The 17,103-nt window shown below is 38.1% G+C and overlaps 1 protein-coding gene across 2 annotated transcripts in view; it reads left to right on the plus strand.

Annotated features, from left to right (window-relative positions):
- KLHL1 (kelch like family member 1) overlaps nt 1–17,103 on the plus strand; it is a 276,154-nt gene that overhangs the window by 149,092 nt on the left and 109,959 nt on the right. For both annotated transcript variants that reach the window (XM_086611712.1, XM_086611716.1), the window contains one exon: nt 4,557–4,769. In XM_086611712.1, the coding sequence (XP_086467838.1) occupies nt 4,557–4,769 (213 nt within the window). The remainder of the gene's footprint in view (nt 1–4,556; nt 4,770–17,103) is intronic.

The raw sequence follows: 17,103 nt of genomic DNA on the forward strand, positions 1-17,103 counted from the left end.
CCATCAAACCTAGCCATGAACTCTTCCAGGGATGGGCCATCCACCACTTCTCTAGGAAACCTCTTCCAGTGTTTCACTACCCTCATAGTAAAGAATTTCTTCCTTAGATCTAATCAAAATCTACCTTCTTTCGGTTTAAAGCCATTACCCCTTGTCCTATCACTACATGCCCTTGTCGAAAGTCCCTTTCCAGCTTTCTTGTAAGCCCTCTTTATGACTGGAAGACTGCTAGAAGCTCTCCCCCGAGTTTTCTCTTCTTCAGTCTGAACAAGCCCAACTCTCTCAGCCTGTTTTCATAGGAGAGGTGCTCCAGCCCTCAGGCCATCTTTATGACCTTCCTCTGGACTCATTCCAACAGGTCTCTGTCCCTCTTACATTGGGGACTCCAGAGCTGAACACAGTATTCCAGGTGGGGTCTCACGAGAGCAGAGCAGAGGGGCAGAATCACCTCCCTCAACCTGCTGGCCACGCTTCTTTTGATGCAGCCCAGGATACGGTTAGCTTCCTGGGCTGCCAGCGCACGTTGCTGGCTCATGTTGAGCTTTTCATCAACCAATACCAAAATGGAGGCTATGTTTCTTCTTTTCCAGTTGGTGGTAACCTCACCAGCCTTCCACGATTTCTCAAATATGATGGATAGTGGTTTAGCAACTTCATCTGACAGTTCCCTCAGGGGCTGCAGATGCATCTCATCAGGTCCCATGGACTTGTGCACCTTCAGGTTCCTTAGAAGGTCTCAAACCTGATCTCCTCCTACAACAGGCAGTTCTTCATTCTACCAGTTCCTTCCTTTGCCTTCTGTGACTTGGGCAGTGTGGCTAGAGCACTTGCCAGTGAACACTGAGACAGGTCATTGAGATGCATGATGATGCATTGAGACACATGCTGATTAGTGAAAGCAATGACATAAACATCAATGAGAACTAACCTTTGCAAGATAATTCAATTCCTTGTAAAACAATGATCATTGCAAATATTGATTTAAAAAAAAAAAATTTGTATGGATAGCATCATTATAAGGCTATATGTAGCATAATTTATTTTTATTAAATTCCATTTGGTAATAGTTTAATTTCATTAAAGCATTTATGTTCCTATGATGCACAATCTTTAGACTCGGGTACTCAGGTGCTTGCTTATCTACCTTTAAATACAGATATGTTTTGTTTGCCAATACTTCATCGTCATTTAATTCTAATCCTGCATACTGCTGAAAAGCGAAACAGCTCTGCCGTGGAAACGCTATGACTCCACAGCAATGATTATGGAAGGGCAATCAAGCAAGACATAGCTTTCTCCAAATGGGTTCAGAAACTTTCATACTTTTTACTGTAAGTTACTTTTTCTAATTTAAAAGCAAAAATTCACTACTCTACTTAATTAAAACATTACAATTCTTGCTGAAGGGAAAAGCTAAGTGAATGACCCATGCAAGAGAGGCATTAGTCTCTAGCCTAGTTAGTCTCATGAGGCTTATGAGTGAAGACCAGATCTATAAATCTTCTTAAATATCAGAGCCAAAAGTTACAGATCCTGAAAACTCATACACCTCTGTCACATAACTCTGGACATGCTTAACGCTGAGTTTCCTTATTCTCAAAATTAAGGTTTCTCAGCCCAGGAGAACCTAAGCAGTCCTGAAAGCACATCACTAGAGCAAGGCGGAGTATCTCAATTCTTCTCTTGCACCTTAATTTCAGGAGAATTTAAAATTTATTTCATTTATTTTGAAAATTTTAAGCAGTAGATCACAGACATCTTTTGTATTCTGTTCCGTAAAGTGCAAAAAATTAAGATCAATTATATTTTAAAAGGCGGGCAGATATTTTTCCACAATAAGCATATAATAAATGATTTCTGTTACGATAAAACAGCAAACCATTGAAATATGCTTTACTGCTCCAAATGAAATGAATCTCAAGAAATTAAAATGTGATCTAGAAGTTCTAAACACTCAATAATCAATTTAGGAAATGCTGAATGCTTAAAAGGAGAGAGCTTTTAGCTCAGAAGATCAAGAACCTGTATTTTATTGCTGTTTTATATATAATATATATAAGTATACCATATAAGTATGCGTGTGTATATATACACAGAGGTTATAGCTAGATAAGGAATTTTTATTGAATAACATTTTCTACAGTACTCGGCCCTGAGTAACATGAAACTAGGGTAAGTCCAGATGTTTAGAAGAACAGATTTGAGTTCATATGTTCTATCTGAAAACTTTGCTAGATTCTGCTTTCAGTGAATGGTAAATCAGTACAAAGGCTGGAATAAGTTCTTCTTAAGCATGTATCCAAATGAAAAGACAATTAAAAATGATAAAAAATCCTAATCAAACTTGAAATTATTATTCTGAATTTAGAGCCAATGCTCTGAGTGTTATTCAAAATTAATTAAGTTCTGTGAATTCATAAAATGTATTCCACCATTGCAATGCTTCTAAATAGTATTAAATCTTTGGATTAATATGCTATTGCAAAGTTTGATGTTGGTTCCTATTAAGAAGTAGAGTTATATTTTTTTCGTGATGGAGTTTAATGTCAGTTTAACTAGCCTTAATTAAACTTTGGCTTATAAATCATTTTATTGAGAAATGCAATGAGATTTTCTGAGTTTTATGACTTTTTAATTAAAATGAATTAAGCCAACTTCTGGTTAAGTGCCTGCAAAGTAGTTCCCTTGCATTTCCAAGCGATCGTACAATGTTCTAGTCACACAGTTTAAACTTTATCAAGAGTCAACAGATTAAAACCTTAGGCCATAAAAATCTAGGGTTTTAGGTACTATTGACATTTAATCAATCAATTTAAAAAAAAAAAAGGGCTGAGTCATGTTCTGATCTAATTATCAGTTACACAAAAATAACTTAACAGCATGGTTGATACAGACCGTGACCAAATATATACCTTTGTCTGTTGTGTCAGCATCCCATTTTGGGTGCATATGTAGATTTAAAAAGTGGCTAATTGAAAGCTAAGTTTTACCTGTGAAAGTATTTACATTCACCATACTAAGCATCCCTTTCCTCTTTAGCTAATTTATTCTATTTTCACATATGTATTTGATGTGCAATTGTATTACATATTTCAGTGAACTTCTGTCTGTCATGATTTTGTCATGTCTATATCTGTATTATTAATCTTTGCTACCTTATAACTTTCAAAAAATATCGTAATAATAATTTCCTTGTTTTGCATGGGGTGAGAGGAGGACAACATGTGTCTTATTAGGACCAGAGTGTAATTCTGATGTTTTAAGTTTTACATCATTTTTTTTCTGTATTAGTTACATTTTCTCAGTAATACTGTGTTAAGTCTGTTTCAGTTCCCGATGACCAGTAAGTGTTTCCCCTGGCCCAGATCCAAACAAGCAATTATAGACAGTGTTAATTTGAATTTTGATATGCTAAGAACTGAAATGAGTGGGTGTAGTGGTGGAATTATCCACTTCCCTCAATTTTGAAGTTCTTACACTTGAGTTCTTGACAGATGTTTTGTCATTCCTTCCCTGCTTCTCATCTTACTCTCACAAAATCTATCCAGAATATCATTATGAAATTCATTATTATCTTTTATCTATCAGATATTGTAACTTACTTCTCCTTCCAACACTTTTACATTTTTGTTTTATGTCAAAGATTAGATTTTATTCCAAGAGGAGAGTCTCATGCCTCCAGTCAATACCTACTTCACTTTCTTCTTACAATCACCTATCAATCAAGAATATGAGAACACATTTGCAATTCCTTTATAGAGATCAAGCACCTTAAAAGAAATATTTGGAGAAAACACCCTGCAGAACTGTGGTTCTGTTGTGTCCTGTCAATGTAGGGTCGGTAGTTCAGAGAGCACTTAATTCAGTCCTTAGGATTCAGTCAACAAAATGAAACATGTTTTGTTGCATTTATATAGTTTATATCTATATGTTTTTATATAGTTTATTGTTCATTTTTTTGTAGTTATTCTTATATGTATTATAAATGTCAATACTATGAGATTTTAATTGCTGTATACATTTTCCATGTTAGCTGGTTGCTAACAATCTGTTCTACATAAATTCATGAAATAATGGTAAATAAGTTCATGATGTTGATCTTCCTCTCAGCCTTGTTATATGTATAGACAGCCATCGTCTGGATATTTATAACAGAATTGTATATGACTGACAAGTTATTTAAGAAAGAAATAATGAAGTAATACAGGAAAATGTATTATGTGCATGTAAAGATTTACAATATATTAAATGTGCTTAATTGCGACTGAGTTTGTAAAAATTTCAAACAATATGCAGACCTGCCCTAGCCTTTACTAGTTTTGATAATTTTTAATTACAATGTTACCCTATAGTCTTCATATTGTTTTCTGAATATATTCATATATGAACTATAACTATAGCTGTTTAATTCTAATCATCTTTGGTTTGTTTTTCTCACGAGCTGTAAGAGGACTGGATATGACAGATATTGGCTAATCCTATGGGTTTATTAGCTTTAACAGCTGCTTTTATTTTCTTCCAGTATTACTTAATCTGAAATATTTTCTTCTTCTCAGGAGAATATAATGGAAGTTATAAGAAATCAAGAATTTTTACTGCTACCGGCTGAAGAACTCCATAAACTTCTTGCTAGTGATGATGTGAATGTTCCTGATGAAGAGACCATTTTCCATGCCTTAATGATGTGGGTGAAGTATGATATGCAGAGGCGATGCAATGACCTAAGTATGCTACTTGCTTATATCAGATTACCACTGCTTCCACCTCAGGTATTTTTAATTATTATTTTAATAATAATAATAGTAACAATAACAACTACAACAATAATATTATTAGTAATAATAATATCACTGTTATTGTGAAAACTCTCATCAGTTTATAATCTGCAACTGCTGAATACTCTGGATGTTTAAAACAGTTCAGAATTAGAAAAAATTAATGGCAGCCCTTCATCCAGAGTGACCTCAATAAACTTGAGGATCAGGCCAACAGATACAGAAGAAGTGCAAAGCTGTGAAACTGGGAAGGAGTAGCTGCAGAATAGTAAATATTGTCAGAAAAAAAAAACAAAAACACTGGGGATTATGACAGGTATTGGGCTAAGTATGAGCCAACAGCATGAATGAGGAAAACTGCGTAGTGGTCTACATCAGGAAAAATTCTGTCAGCAGGCCATATGAAGTTATTATTCCTGTAATACCTGGTGCTGCTAAGGCTGCACCTGGAATATTGTTCCAATTTTGCACTCCACAATTCAAAAGGCATAAGAAGAAGCTGGAGAAGGTCCAGTGGTTGGCTACCAAGATGGTATGTCAGCTAGAAAGGGAGAGGCTGAGGAAGCGAACTTGCTTAGTCTGGTGAAGAGGAGGCTAAGTGATGACCTAATAGCAACTTAAGACTTCTTGAAGGAAGGTCGTGAAACCAAATTCTTCCTGAGAGCACCACAAAATGTAAGAGGAGGCAAATGCCCTAAGTTGTAGCATGGACAGGTTGAACAGTGGCTGGGATGAAGATCACTTGGAAAACAGTGAAACACTGCAGCAAGTTTTTCAGAGGCTAAGCGATCTTCTTCATAGGAGGTATTCCTGAATTCGCTGGACCAGATTATCATCAAATCCAGTTTTGACAATAGTCCTGATTTAAGTGAGAGGTTGAACTAGTTGACTGCTGGAGGTCCTTTGGAGCTCCCTTCCTATGAATGTTTCTGTGATTCTATGATTCAGGCTTCAGTTCCTCTTTTTTTTTTCCCCCAGAGAAGTAAATAGTACTTTTCTTCTGTTTAACACTTCCAGATAATCGCTCTCCTTTTTGTTAGTGTACTGGATGTGGCTGGGGTGGAGTTGACTTTCTTCATGGCAGCCCGTATGTTGCTGTGCTTTGCACTTGTGGCTAAACACTGCTGGTAACACACCAGTGGTTTGGCTATTGCTGAGCAGTGCTTACACAATATCGAGACTTTCTCTCTTCCCTACCCCGCTACTTCTCCAAAAGCCAGGAGGTCGGCAGTAGGCAAGAGGTTGGGAGGAGACACAGCCGAGACAGCTGATCCCAACGGACCAAAGGGATATTCCATACAGTATGACATTGTGCTCAGTAATAAAAAGCTCAGGGAAAGGAGGAAGGGAGAGGACAACTGTGGTTATGGTGTTTGTCTTCCTAAGAAACTATTACATGTTTTGAGGCCCTGTTTACTAGAACATGGCTGGACATCTACCTGCTGATGTGAAGTAGTGAACGAATTTCTCTTTTAGCTTTGCTTATGCATGCAGGTTTTGTTTTCCTTGTTAAAGTGTCTTTATCTCAATCCATGAGTCTTCTCATCTTCCATTTATTTTCCCCCCATCCCACAGGAGAGGAGAGTGAATGAGAGGCAGGGTAGGTGTTTGGCTGCTGACCAGGGTCAACCCATCCCAATCCTTTCTGGTACCTCACGTTGGCCGCCAAAAAGGACTGTTTATGGGAAAGATGACAACATTGAGAATCAGGCAGTGATGAGTAAGGTCTTTTTTTTCGATGGTGACTTTTAGATAGTTCCATAGTTGTATTAGAAATAATATCAGATCATATCAATGTCTACAGGAGGTATTTCTACATAGGAAGCCAAAGACAATGTTCTCACATATCTAAATCTCTTCATGTCAATTTGAGCATACTTACTCTTCCTTAGGGATCAAATCCTGAGCTGAGGGTCCAATGAATGAGCAAAGGAGTCACTGATACAGCAAAAGATATTGTTGAGCTATTTCTTCTCTGTCTGAGTGTGCAAAATTTATCTGCTTCAGACCATGAAAAGAAAAAAGTCAAAAATAACATTACAAGGGCAAATACTTTTGGCTGTGAATCCTAGTTACTATTCTGGATATTAACCTTCCAGAATGACTCACTTGTCCAAAATCAAGAAAGAAATCCAAGTTCAAATCTGCTTAAAAATTAAGTAGATATTAATACTGGAATTCTCAAATGTCATCCTGGGTTTCCTTCATATTGGTTATATGACACTGCAAAACAAAAACAAAACCAAGGAGAGACCTCAAACACCAGATCTTGTTCACCCTTATTACTCAGTTAATTCAACCCCTGGCTCTGATTTGAACCACTCCAGTTAGCTCTCTCCAGACAAGTATCCTGTAGGGGATTGTAGCCCTAACCCAATTGGCACTACCCAGTCATTTCTTGCCATGTTTCATTTACCAGTATAAGCATAGCATATGATTCTCTGACCTGCTTAAGTAGTTATTCTGTTTCAGGTAATATTTTGAAGAATATGGGAAGAAAGATGAAGGTAGGCTAAGTGTAACAGTTCACTACATGACCAGATACTGGTATTGTAATGTCTATGGTGTACAAAATATATACCCACTTTGAAACTGATCAAGAAAAAAATGCAAAGAAAGAGATGATTAAAACAAGAACTATCATAAATCATGATGCTGAGATTTACAGTTGCTTTGTGTCATACTGAGTTCTCAGAGGGTTGGGTGGGTTTTTTTTGTTTTACTTTCTAATATGAAATGTGATACAAAGGAAAACGGTCAAATACGATGAAGTTAATGCAAGCTGTTTATTTTTCAACATCTGTGCCAATTGAGAAGCTAGCACACCATACTGTGCATTACTTTAGTCTTTAAAGTGTTTTTTTTTTTAAACTGCCAAGAACTTACAGAAGGTAAATTAAACGGTTCACACACCAGCCTCACTTCTAGCTCTTACTGCATAGAAAGAGTTCATGCAGGCTTAGCTGGTTACTGGTCCCTGCCTTGGTTCTTAGTAGTAATTTTCTTTATAATTAATATCTGCAAGATCTGCCACTACAGAGTTAAATGAGGCTATTGAAATAAGTCAGATGAAAGGAATACAACTATTTTATTTGTTCTGTGAACTGCTGAAAATTATCAAAAATAGAACCAAGACTAAAAAGTTTACTTGCATTTTCAATAGCCTTATGTAAAATATCAGATAATTAATGTATGTGTGTAATGGTCCCGTTCTCATCTAGACTCCCTTTCCCATGAAAGATTGGACCAGAAGATCTTTCAAAGTCACTCCCAACCTAGACTGTTCTATGATTCTATGAATCTATGGTATATAAAGTGTGAGCTAAATAATTTAGAGGCAAGGCTTCAACCTACTTTTATATTAAGAAACTTCTAATCACACTACAAATTCTAAATGTATGGCTCATAAATTTAGTTGCATTCCTCCCATCAGTAGGGTTTTTACTTCATCTAGGTGTCACATAACTTTCCTTACCTCTGCACTGCTGATGGCATGTAAACTAGTGATTCCCACATTACCAAACTGAGTATTGGAGCTCTTTACCATAGTGTTAAAGGCAATTCCCTGTATAGTTGAGTAGCTGTGTTGGACATAGTACCTGTTGGAGTGTGGCTCTCTGAAGAGACTGCACGAAGAAAACCCTGTGTGAATAAAGATGGGAGCTGGGAAGTTAGGCCTCAGGGGCGGAATGCCCTTGAAGTAGAGGATAAGAAAACTATGCAGTATGATAAGGGAGTAGTGTTTGCTTAGAGCAGAGCTTCGCTAGGCGGGTGTTTTTTGAAATAGCCTGTTAAACACGACAAGCGTATGTATCATCCAATAATGCTGTAGAACAGGTGTGGTCAAGATGACTGACAATAGTTGTCTATATAAGCAATAAGGACTGCGCAATAAACGAGATTCCTGCAGCTAACTCATATTGAGTCGTCTCTGGGGTCTTCAAGTCCTGCTTCCGCAAGTACCTGCTTCTGGGTTTCCACTGGTGTCTCTGTGGCCCTAACACATAAAGATACCCTGAGACACTGCCAACAACACTGATGTCCCTCATTTATGCAAATAAGTTTTGTCCACTTTGTTATACATCATCCTTATGAAAATATCCTGGATACCTTAAGTTATCTGAAGTATCACTATATCCCATGTTTAGCAACTGAATGAAATACTAGATTTCCACTGCCTATCATAGGTAAGCATCACAAAAGTAAACATGTATCATTTGTATCTCACATCGACACCCACCTATAAACTCCTCAAACAGTTGTGTAAACCTCAAACTTAATTCCACTGTGTATCTTTTAGAAAATTTCTCATGAAACTTCCTTCTTCAGATTCAAGTCCAACTTTTAAAGAGAACATGTTTCTTTCTGAACAGCCAGGATGCAGGTGACCAGTAAGTAGGGCATATGAAAAAAAAAAGTTTCAAAACTGTTTGTAAGGAGTTTCAAAAATAATTATTTTAGAGTGATATACTTCTGGCAATTTTCTGTGGTTTTTGTCCAGTTTAATCTGAAAATTAACCCTTATGCACTGGTGCTTTTCTGTAATTGAGTACTGCATCATATAAATGTTTGCTATAATGATAAAAAAGTATTTAAAAATTGTTTCCAAATTAAAATTAAGGTATAACAAAGTTTCAACAAAAAATTATTAAGAGGTGAAAATTTACTTTTTATTACCAAAAGGTGAAAGTTTTCCTACTATGATTTATACTTAGGTATAAATCAAATAAAACACACTGTTATTTTCATTGCACTGAAAATTAGCTGAAGAGCTCTCTGGAGAGCAGCCAGGTCAAAATTAAAAGCTAATCATTGGACCTTCGAGAAAAAAGGATTTGAGTTTCCTTACTTTTAAATTCACTAAAAAAGATGAAGTCATAGACAGCAAATATTAACAGATTGGAAAGATTGTGCTGAAATCCTCTTAAAATGAAGGCTTAAATTTATAGCCTGAGTTTTTATGATACCTCATTTCACTTTCAAGGTGCAGTAACTATATTGGCAATGTAGTCAGACTTGAGTAATAGAATATTAAACAATGTAGTTCAAAATTCAGTAGAAGAATTTAGGAGAAGCCAATCAGTATTAACATATTAAAAGGAAAGTGTCATGAAGCTGAAAATGAAATAATAGAACCTGTGATGTTGCCATAGAACTTTTTTTTACTCTTGCTCTTTGATTTGCCTGAAACCATCTGCTAACCTAAAACAGTTCGTATTTCTTCATTCAAGTCAAACTAGGAGGATCGTTGGCTTGATCAATATAAGAATTTATATCTTGTTACAATAGATAAGATTTAGTTACTTCCTTTCAATAGGTATTCCAAATATTTTATGTTGACCTGTACAAAAAATAAAGGTTAATTTATGTTCTTTTTCACACTTAAAGGATTTAGGAAGAGTAAAAATCTGGTGGGAGCCTTAAACCTTGTTAATGCTGAAGTACTTTAAATTATTTATTTGAATTGTTCATTTACGAGTGTGTCGTAAATATTTTTTCCGGTGATTTTTAATAGCATTCTTCACTGAGATTAAGTTAACAAACACGTTAAGAAACAAACAAAAAATATCATTATGCTGACATTTTGTCAGTTGTTCAAAACCTCTGAGAAGCTACTTTTTGGGGCTAAAAGGTAATGACAGTTGCGTCAATTTTCAGCCATATTTTTTAAAGAAATTTGAATAAAACCATTTTAATATTTAAAAAAAAATAAATAAAATTAGTACATGTGAAACAGTGCAAAACCACTAGAGACAGTTTGTGGATATGTCTTTTTTGACATGATATGATAAATATGTACATAATCACAGAATCACGGAAGGAGGTAGTCTGGTCAAACACCCCTGCTCAAGCAGGGAGACCTAGAGCCACTTGCCCAGGAGTGTGTCCAAATGGCTTTTGAATACCTCCAAGGACTGTGTTAAGGCCCAGTCACCCTCACAATAGAAAAGTGTTTTCTGATGTTCAGAAAGAACATCCTATATTTCAGTTTGTGCCCATTGCCTCTGGTCCTGTCACTGGGCACCACTGAAAACAGCCTGGTCCATCCTCTATGCACCCTCCCTTCAGGTGTTCATGCACATAAGTAAGATCTCCCTGAGCTTTCTCTTCACCAGAATGAACTGCCCCAGGTCTCTCAGCCTTTCCTCAGAGTAGAGATGGTCCAGACCCTTCATTATCTTTGTGACCCTTCATTGAATTCTCTGCAATATGTCCATGTCTGTCTTGTACTGAAGAACCTAGAACTGGACACAGCACTCCAAGTTTGGCCTCACCACTGTTTAGTAGAGGGGAATGATCACCCTCCTTGACCTACTGACAATATTTAGTCTAATGAAGCCCAGTTAACCATCTCTGCAGCAAGGGCACACTGATGGCTCCTCTTCTGCCAAGCTGCTTTCCGGTTGGGTGTTCCGCCAGCATATGTTGGTGCATGGATATACATACACATGTACATATACATTTATTTAATTCTTTTATGGAAGCATGTTCTTGTGAACCTTTTTAGTTAGAGGTGAAAATCTATAGTCGTGGAAAGATAGACCCATTGAAGTCTGGCTAGAATAGCTAAAGGTGTTCTCACCTAGTCCCCTGATGACTGCCCTGACCCATCATCTAATGCTTACCTTCTCCATGATGCGCGATGTAGTGATTACCATCCCCACAGCTAAGGGAGCAAAATGGTTCATCTGAATCCTCTTTAATTCTGTATAGACAAAAGTCTAACCTTGTCTGTGGTTGAATCTAAAACATTAACTTCTGGCCCTGAAGGCAAATAGTATAGGTGAGTTTATACCTATATCACTGAATTCTTATCTTTCTCTCCTCCTTTCCCAGAACAGAATGGTTTCTTCTATGCCTGTATCTCCTATTCCCTGACTCAAGCTATACCTGGAAACATTCATTGCTGTTTATCAGCATGTTTGAGCCTCTGCCTAGCCCTATTTTGTTTACTAGTGACTAGCTTCTTTTTGCTGATTGTCTGTACACAGTGTAATATATCTGTTAATGTTGAGGCTACAGCATGAGCCAAGAATACGTGCAGGTTCAGTTGGGCAAAATGTTATTTTTATGATGTTTCTTAAGAATGTGAGAAGTTGCTAATGACAATTGGGCGACTGAAGGAGTTTACAAGCAGGAGTTAGGAGTTAATACATGATACTGAGGGCCTAGAATGGCATGATTAGTAAAGAATGAGGACGTTATACTTAGGTTTTAATGTTTCTCAGCAAAGATGTGCATTATAGAAAGAGCACAAATATTTACTTATAGAAATGGTTAAGATAAAGATAACTTGTACACCACCAGTGTGCTGTGTTTATAATTGTTATGGTTTGAAGTGGGGGGGAGGTCCGGGTGGCAGAAGCTGCCCATCACACCGGACTCCCATCCCCCTCGGGGCTTGAGCCAATCGGCGCCTCTGCGAATTGCCCTATTTACGTCGGACAAAGGAACCGGAAAGGTGTGCCTTTGCCCAGGAGCAAGGAGAAGGGAGAGGGGCGCATGGCCCCCGCTCCCGGCTCCCGGCCGGGCCGGTGCCGATGCCCGCCCCGTGCCGATGCCCGCCCCGTCGAGGATGGCGGCGACGGAGGCGCTTGGGGAACTCGGGGAGAGCCCCGCTGCCGGGGCGCCCACCGGGCCGAGTTCACCCAGAAAGGACTGAAATCTAAGAGAAATGGCCACACAGATAAGAGGTCAGTGAAGATGGAACGGAACAACGTGTGCCGCGGCTGAGTCCCCCTTGCCAGCAGCCCCTTTGCAAACAAGTCCTCGGTGGAGCAAGCAGAGACCCACTCGCAGCCCGTGGAGGACCCACGTCGAGAAGAGATGCCAGAGCCTGAGCACGGTACGCATCTAGAGTCCGTGGGATGACCCCCGCCGATGGGGAGGTGCTTTGTTAGAAGAGATGCCTGAGCCTGAGGCTATTGTGAATCCTGGGCACAGGTCGAGGCGCATTTACGCATTTTGCATTTACACATCTAAGTCTGTACGGAGGCGCATTTAAGGTCGATATGACGACCCACACCGGAGCTCATTTAAAGTTTGTTGATGACCCACGCCAGAGCGAGTGGCTACAGCTCCTTAAAGGTCCAGGACTGGTAAAGCCCGCACTTGGGCAAATCCGATGGGGTAAGGATTTACCTCCCAGCGGGCGGGATTCACACTTTCGCCGTGAGTAGGGGATCCACTGGAGCAAGGGACAATGGTGTAAGGACTCCTTTTCCTTTAAGAGAAGCGGCAGTAACAACTTGGAATGAACTGACCTGCACTCCCCCATTCCCTGCCCCCATGCGCTGCTGGGGGGAGGAGGTAGAGCCGGGAAGAAGAGGCAAAGGAGGGGGAGTGGTGTTGTTTTTAAGACCTGGCCTTTTTTTCTTGTTAGCCTCTTAAGTAACTGTTTTTGTTTGCTTTTCTCTTTGTAGGTAGCTGTTAATAGTTTTGCATTAAGAAAAAAAGCCTCTTTTGCCCGGGACCATGGTTGGTGGGTGCTCCTCTGTTCCTGTCTCAATCCTCAGCTCTTTTATTACATTTTTCTCTCCTCTCCGTTTTACTGGACTGGGAGAGCTGCGTGGGTTTAGTTGCCGGATCGGCCTAACCCACAACAATAATCAATGGTTTTTGCAGCTGCTTGTAACAGTAGATCATTGGTTAACTATGAAAGCTGAAAAATAGCATAAGATAAAGCACAGATGTAATTGCCTTTCTCTCTGCAGCGCTTTTAATAATGTTGCTTTCAGAGGTTTCCAAATCACATCAGTAGGATAATGTATAGTCCTTGAGCACTAAATATACACAGATCCAGTGAAACTAATATAGGCATCTAAATTAGGTTTCTTGCCATGGGGCAGAAACAATCCAGTCCTTATAAAGTGAAGTACTTAAATACCCTGTGAGTCACTGGAGAGAAAGTGAACTGATCCACCTGGGTTCTGTTCTTATTTATACAGAGATGTTGTAGAGAACCTGTAGGAAACCTCTGATCTCCCCAGAATGCACACATTACATCTGGCTGTACATGATTTTAAAAGTGTGTATGAATTTGCAGATAATAATCAAGTAGAAACCCTTTAAATCCTAGCTTGGATAATTGACATTGTGAAGCAAACTTGTAAATTTCTTCCACAGCTCAGCTGGCATTTGGCAAAGAGTTATTTCTCTGTACTGCTAAAAAAAAAACCGATTAACCAGACAGTCATCAGACTGAGGTTCATCAAGTTCTGACCTTTCCAATATATATTGGGCTAGATCCAATTGAAGGATCCTTTGCTTAGCAAAAATGGAAGGTATCACTCTGTGTCAGTCAATCTCTAACTTTTTCTTCCAGAGCAGTTTGATTGATAATACAAAGTGATAAACTTTTTCAGTTCTCTAACAATCCCTAGCATCACTAAAGGAATGCAGCTGATATGAATTAACACCTGACTAGAGAACTAGGCTTTTTAGGGTGATTCTCACCTACTGGTCTGGGGTAAATGCTAAGTATGTGTGTATATTCAGTCATCTTCTACATTTTGTAAATTCTTTCAATCATTTCTAAATTAATCGGATGCCAGGAGATTATAACTTGCATCTGAAAGGACTGAAGGTATGATTCAGTTTCTTATTCACCTATGTGTGTAGGCTTCGCCACATCAGCTAGATTCCTGTCCTCCCACTGTAGGCAATGAAGATCTAGTGCAGTTCCCAGCACATAGGAACAAACCTGTATGCTGATTTGAAAGGTGTCATGGGTTATCATGCTGCCTGATTCCCAGCAGATTTTCTGGAAACGTTTTCTCATAACTCCAGTGCCATATTTACTGGCTCTGTGTGAATTCTTAGACACCATGTGGCATCTCAGATAGTGCTAAATGCTTGGCTTTATGCAAGTGAATTAAGCAATCACTTGATTTGAATGTTGACCTGTATCAGAATAATATAAATTTGGGAATGTGAGGAAGTTTGGCAATATTTTAAATGCAATTTTAATGTTAACTTCAAGTAAATAAAGATAAATTAGTTACATTAAGAATTATTATTAAGAATTAATAACTTCTCAGTCTACAAAAAAGGAGATTTCAGGCAAGCTTGTAGGATGATCTCCACATTCCTCTATTAGCTTATCAATGTAGCAGAAATTTGGGCCTGAAATTCCACTTGCCTATGAAATGGCAATTAGTTGATTATAGTCAGTACAAGCAGAATATACTATCCTTTCTCTACTTTTCTTACATAGATCATGAAGTAAAGCAAACTTTTTTCTTTTTTTTTTATAACAACTTGTCTCGTTGTGGAGATATCTTGTCAGCTGATATTTTATCTGAAGAAAGATGTGATAGTTCAATGCAGCGTGCAGATACAGAATCATAGAATCACAGAATGGTTTGGGTTGGAAGGGACCTAAAAGATCATCTCTTTCCAACCCCCTGCCATGGGCAGGGACACTCTCCACTACACCAGCCTGCTCAACACCTCATCCAGCCTGGCCTTGAACACTTCCAGGGCAACCTGTTCCAGTGCCTCACCACCCTCACAGTGAAAAATTTCTTCCTTATATCTAATCTAAATCTACCCTTTTTCAGTTTAAAGCCGTTGCCCCTTGTCTTATCACTATATTACGCTTGTGAAAAGTCCCTCTCCAGCTTTCCTGTAGGCCCCCTTTAAGTACTGGAAGACTGCCATATGATGCAAAGGGCTCTTTTTCGTCCTTTAGCTAATTTTTAAATTGTCCTAAAGTCCTGTCAATATGGCTGGCATTTCTCGTTTAGACAAGTGACAGTGTGAAAATTTGTAAACAGTGAAAACAATAATCATTCAACCCAGTTATGTGTGACATTCATTTCCAAATATGGTTGTCTATCAGTAAAGTTTAGTGAATATCAGTAAATATCAATAAGGTATCAGTAAATGCTTTGAAGTTGTCATGAGATGCTGTTCGAATAAAAAGTTGTGACAACTTCATTCTATAATACCCTTTCTTTATCCTACACACAGGCAACTTACCTGACTTTTTATTGTGTCCCATGATATACTGAGCGTATGGTTTGCTACTGAATATGTTGGGGTAAATTTATTTGGTGTAAGAGTGGATCTTCACTGGATAAATCACTTCTGCACGTAGTCATAAAATTATTGGGGAGTAATAAGGATGAACAAAAAAATAAAAACCTTGCCTATCTTTATAATAATTCTGCATTGCCAAAGGTTGGGAAAAATGTTTTTTTATAAACTGTCTAAATCAATTATAAGCTCTGATCGTATAAATAAGAGCACATCTTTCCTTGACCTTCAAAACAGCATCATTTTCAGTGTTTAAATGTGTAATACAGTTTTATGTGCATAAAACGATGTCTTTAGTTTCGAGAAGACGTGTTTTGCCTGTTGTTTATGTTTTTACAAGATGATATTATTTATAGTCATTATTTGGCACCTTTCTATCTTTCTCTGTCTTAGTGACTGTCAGATTGTAGATTATATCAGATTGTTGCAGAAATTACTCAATGTATACATGGCTATTCAGTCATCCTCTTTGGCAACATATTTTTAAGTTCTTTAAATAAATTTTAATTGATTAGAAGGCCAACATAATATAACTCTTATCTGAAAATCTTTTATGTTCAATGAAAGTATTAAAATTAAATGGGAGTGGATCAAATAATAGTGATGCATACCATGTCATTTTCCAGTCCAGACTCTGGTTCACACTCATTTTTTAATCATACAAATAAACTGCATCATAATAGCTTGCATGGATCTCAGCAATGAAAATCAGAATAACTTTCAGCAAAGCTCCACTGTCATTTAGGCATCTACTTGATATGCTGAGACTTGCCAACTCGCTTAACACCCAGCTGTTCATAGCGATTTTAAAGAAAACGAATAGGTGTTAAGCACTTTGAAAAGGCTATCAGTGTAGTTTACGTTCCTAAACAGAGCTGCGAGTTACTGACTGCTTTTAGAAATCTTGTTTTGAATATCTTTTCAGATACTTGTTTCCCTTAGACTGGTCCTGGTTGTGTTTTCATCTAGGAGCATACAACGTGACAATTACCATCAGGTTCAAACTGCATTGTGTGAGTGGCAATATTAGCAAAAATTCAGTGCTACTGGATTTTTAAATGATTTAATTAAGTTTATCATATAGTAGTCTCCCTTATTTCTCTTATCTCTCATACTGGGGAGCCCAAAACTGGACACAACACTCAACATACTTGCTGAGGGTGCACTCAACCCCACTGTCCGTGTCACCAACAAAGATGTTAAACAGTGCCGGTCCCAGTACTGACCCCTGAGGAACACCTCTCATCACTGGCCTCCACTTGGACACGAGCCATTGAATGTAACTCTT

This window comes from Tauraco erythrolophus, chromosome 1 (genome assembly GCF_009769465.1).
Source record: "Tauraco erythrolophus isolate bTauEry1 chromosome 1, bTauEry1.pri, whole genome shotgun sequence".
NCBI classification, from domain to species: Eukaryota; Metazoa; Chordata; class Aves; order Musophagiformes; family Musophagidae; genus Tauraco; species Tauraco erythrolophus.